At 35.6% G+C, this 4,243-nt stretch overlaps 1 protein-coding gene across 5 annotated transcripts; it reads left to right on the top strand.

The window, feature by feature from the left end:
• The first annotated feature begins 355 nt into the window (after positions 1 to 355).
• Positions 356 to 4,243, top strand: LOC100810153 (methyl-CpG-binding domain-containing protein 2). 5 transcript variants are annotated; one of them, XM_014763698.3, is made up of 7 exons: positions 401 to 420; positions 692 to 767; positions 1,785 to 1,854; positions 2,695 to 3,290; positions 3,465 to 3,518; positions 3,631 to 3,788; positions 3,871 to 4,243. In XM_014763698.3, exons 4-7 carry the CDS (start codon positions 2,719 to 2,721, stop codon positions 4,023 to 4,025), a joined length of 939 nt encoding a protein of 312 aa, XP_014619184.1. In that variant the 5' UTR covers positions 401 to 420; positions 692 to 767; positions 1,785 to 1,854; positions 2,695 to 2,718; the 3' UTR covers positions 4,026 to 4,243. The 5 variants fall into 5 exon arrangements, with proteins under 5 accessions (XP_006572919.1, XP_003517246.1, XP_014619184.1 ...); XM_014763683.3 differs by having other exon boundaries at positions 1,681 to 1,854; XM_041018156.1 differs by having other exon boundaries at positions 415 to 507.

Raw genomic sequence — 4,243 nt, 5'->3', positions numbered from 1 at the left:
TTAATTTGATGAAAACAAAATTAATAATAAATCAAATTATAAATACATGATGAAGCTTACAAAAATTTCCTATTTTGAGCATAAAAAGTTACTTTTTAAATAACAACAATTAGCTCATTATCATATAAGATTAATTTTTGGGTTGGTTATTTTCAAATTTTGTATGTAGATCCTACACTTTATTACATTACTTTAATTTAAATATTTTTTTTTAATTCTCTTGTCTCTTGTTAGTCTTGTATAATTTCACTCAGCCAAACTGATCCTAAGAATATTCTGGTAGAAATATACTATTAGTAACTTTTATTTTGACTTATTTTTTTATTTAAAAATGTAATATACGGGCCCTTATCCAGCAAAATAAAAGAGAAGGGATGAAGTGTATATATCATTTTAAGGAAGCAATGGAAAGGAGAGGAGGTTAGTTGTTCATTTTCATCATTTCGTTGTTTCTTTTCCAGACATCAAATCAAACCAAGCACTACCAAATTTCTCTTCCCTTCCCAGGCACTCTTCCTAACCAATAATCATCTATGTTTTTTTCTTCTTCTTTTTTAAAAAAACGTTAGAAATCTGTCTGGATCCTGTTTTTGCGTTTTGGATCATAGATTTGATCATGCTGGATTTTATTTCCTCACCCTTTAACTTAACGCATCTTTTCAATTTGACTTCTTTTTTATTTTCTTCGCAGAGCTTCAACAACAACATCTTCTTACGTTTCTGAGTCCGAAACAAGCATTTTTGTGTGTTCCTCCCCCTCCCGTCAGGTTCGGCTTCTACATTTACATTTCCACCATTTCAAAATACCCCCTAGCTCCTTTTTTTTTTATTTGTTTTAAAGGCATCATTTTTTTATTATTTCGATGCATATGCCTCTGTCATTTAATTCGAAATAGTAGACCGACAACCTCTTCAGCTGTTGTGTTCCACAAATTGCTTGCGAAGCTTCCTTTTTTTGTATTTAGTTGCTCTGTTTGCTTCAACCAGTCCCTTTTTTTATTGTTGTTGTGGGTTAAAGGGGATGTGTCAATGACCTCAAGTTACTTGTTTTGAAATCAGTATTGGATTTAAAGGGTTAAACTTGAACCAAACTACAACTTGTTTTCTGAATGTCCTTTATCCATGTTATACCTTATCTATTATGGGCTTCATCATGTTCACTTTTAGTTTAGTTACATGCTTGCACTTTGAGCCATCTATCAATCCAATTATTAAACAAAAATGTTGAAGCCCATCCTTTGCTGTCAATTATTGTTTCTGAGATTGTAAGGATTTCTGCCTCTCTTGTCAACTTAAATCAGCACACTGAAAGGATTACAATATGCATTCCAAAACAGCACTTGAATCTTGACTAATTGACGAATGTTAGCAACACACTCTATATTGGTGGGTGAAATTCATGAGTCCCAGTAAAAGAGAGTGGGTTCATTTTTTAGTGGGACCTACATAAAATTCACCTAATAACTAGGGTTGTCGATAGGGCCTTATAGCGGTAAAGCAGCCCTTGGCTGCTATATGCACTGCCATAGCACCACACTTCACTGTAGCATTCATAGTGGCTGCAATAGCAGCGCTATAGCATTGCTATGCTGATGGTGTCCAAATTCCTGAGAATGACCTACAATATTAACATTAGAGGGGCATTTTATGGAGATAATATTGGGATTTTTCGTAATATAGGGTTTCGGCTTGTATAAAACCCTTTCAAAATTCATAACTATCATGCCTCACTTGTGCTCTCCTACCTTGCGGCTACTACACAACCCTTGTACGCAACCCTCCAGCGACCATTGTGTAACTCTCCGGCAACCTGTCTAGCAGCATTTTTTACTTCTCTCCTGTTCTCATTCTCAGGTTCTTTTCTTGTATTCTCGTTCTCATTGTTCTCCTATTCTCATCAATCGCTGTTTTCTTTGTTTGTGTTTCTCTATTGTGATTTTTTTTCTTTTCTATTCTCTCTTCTTCTCTTTGTTCCATCAGTCTATGTTCTCTTGTTTTTGTTATCATTCACTCCTTTTGTCCTATATCTCTTTGGATCAACATGGTATCTGTTATTACAATTTACTTGTATGTTTACTTAAGGGCTAAGACCTACAACTTTTTATTGTTGATTATGAACATGTCAAGATTTTTTAGTATGTTTAAAAAAAATGAGCATTCGTGTGTATTTAGAATGAATTATATAAACTATATAAAAAGTTTCAAAATAGTGGTCATCCCACGCTGTGTCCTATAGCATTTTTTGGAGTCAGCCGGGATTGATAACTATGCTATTAGGAAAGAATGTTGAAAAAAGTGTGTCAAAGAATGTATTATTAGCATTGCTTTGGGTGTTTTATTACATGGAATTTTGTCTAACATTAGGCTAGCCTTTAGATTGTTTTAAATTTGACGCCCTGCTTCCCATGGTCATATTGGGCTTCCTAATCTCTGTCTTAAACTATTCATCCTCCTTCTAAAAGGGCCTTGGATGTTGTGCTTATGTAATGAAGGTACGCAATATGAAATGCATAGCTATTAAGGGGGATTGATGTAATAGTCTCAAGAAATAGGACAATGAGAGGTCCCTTCCTGTATTGAATTTATTCAAAAATGGTTTTTTGCCTGATTAAGAATTTCATAAAGCTTGTTCTGTAACAACATTAAGATTGTTTTTTATTATTATTTCCTTGAATAGTTATTTAAATATGTCAGGTGCTAGACTTCTAGGAAAATCAGATGTATCACGGTAAATTTTCCCTTACACCCAAGAATGAAGTCAAGGACTTGACAGGTTCAAGTTTTCCCAGTTACAAACATAGCAGTCAGCTGGATCCCATAGATGTTTCTTCATCTTCAGATGATGAAAATGACCTTCCTAATGATGATGTGTCTAATCAATTAGTCCTTTATGATCCTGTGGCGAATGGAAACAATGCAATTGAACTTGCACCTGATCCTCTCCAGTGTGAACCTCCATTGCTTCCAAGAAGCAAACCTTCACATTCAGTTCCTAGAGCTTTGCCTTCAGTTGGTGTTTTCACTGTTCAATGTGCATCCTGCTTGAAATGGAGGTTGATTCCAACAAAGGAAAAATATGAAGAAATACGTGAACATATCATTGAACAACCTTTTGTTTGTCAAAAAGCTCGTGAGTGGCGACCTGATGTATCTTGTGATGATCCAGAGGATATTTCTCAGGATGGCAGCAGGGTTTGGGCCATTGATAAGCCAAACATTGCACAGCCTCCAGCTGGATGGGAGCGACTGCTAAGGATCAGAGCTGAAGGAAGCTCCAAATTTGCAGATATGTATGCATCCATTATTTATATCTGTTATTGGAATAGAAACACCCTTGTGCAATGATACAATACTTATGCTTTCCATCTATTAATTAATTCTTTGGGTTAGGAAATAATACTTCAATGGAAATTTTAATTTGTCAATCATTAACTTGCTGTTATTGTAATATTTTAACATTTCAGATACTATATAGCACCATCAGGCAAGAGATTGCGCTCAATGGTAGAGGTCCAGAAGTATATGTTCCTACTGCTTTTGCTTTACTACCTTTGCAGTGTTTTCTGAATTATTACTATTTATCATTGGCCTCCATTCTTCATATAATTTTCTCATGGTGCCTGTTTTAAGGTTCTTGATGGAGCATCCTGAGTATACAAGAGATGGGGTAACTCTTTCACAGTTCTCATTTCAAATTCCAAGGCCATTACAAGAAAACTATGTGAGGAAGCGCTCCGCTAGACTTACCTCTTCATATGAAGTCAGCGAGCCTGTTGAACATCAGCAAGGTACATATATTTTATATGGATAAAATATTTTTGTAGATATGAACACTAAAGATTTGAGTGCATTGTTATAATGATGATGCAGTGAGTCCTCTAGCATGGGTAGATCCAGAAGGGTGTGGTGGAAGACTGGGGCTTCCTCCCCCCCCATTCATGGGATCCCATGATCTTGACACTACTATCAATATGAGTATCAGCCGTCCTGCAAAGAGGCAAGCAACTCATAAAGGTTCCCTGTAGTAAGATGGACCCTCATCAAATCTCTAAATTCAACATCCTTTTGTGTTATGTGCAGTCGATTGCATCTTACTTACTTACAAATAGAGAAATGGTTTATCTTTTTTAATAGAATAGGGCATTTTAGATGTAATGAGCTTGCGGAAAACTGTGTAGAGACAGTCCACTTGTCCTATAATTAGTTATTGAGGAGATCAATACCTTGGTATTCCTGGTAAAAA

The sequence above is a fragment of the Glycine max genome, chromosome 1 (genome assembly GCF_000004515.6).
Source record: "Glycine max cultivar Williams 82 chromosome 1, Glycine_max_v4.0, whole genome shotgun sequence".
Lineage (NCBI taxonomy): Eukaryota > Viridiplantae > Streptophyta > Magnoliopsida > Fabales > Fabaceae > Glycine > Glycine max.
Note: the sequence above shows the minus strand (reverse complement) of the source record. Positions and strands in the feature narration are given on the sequence as shown.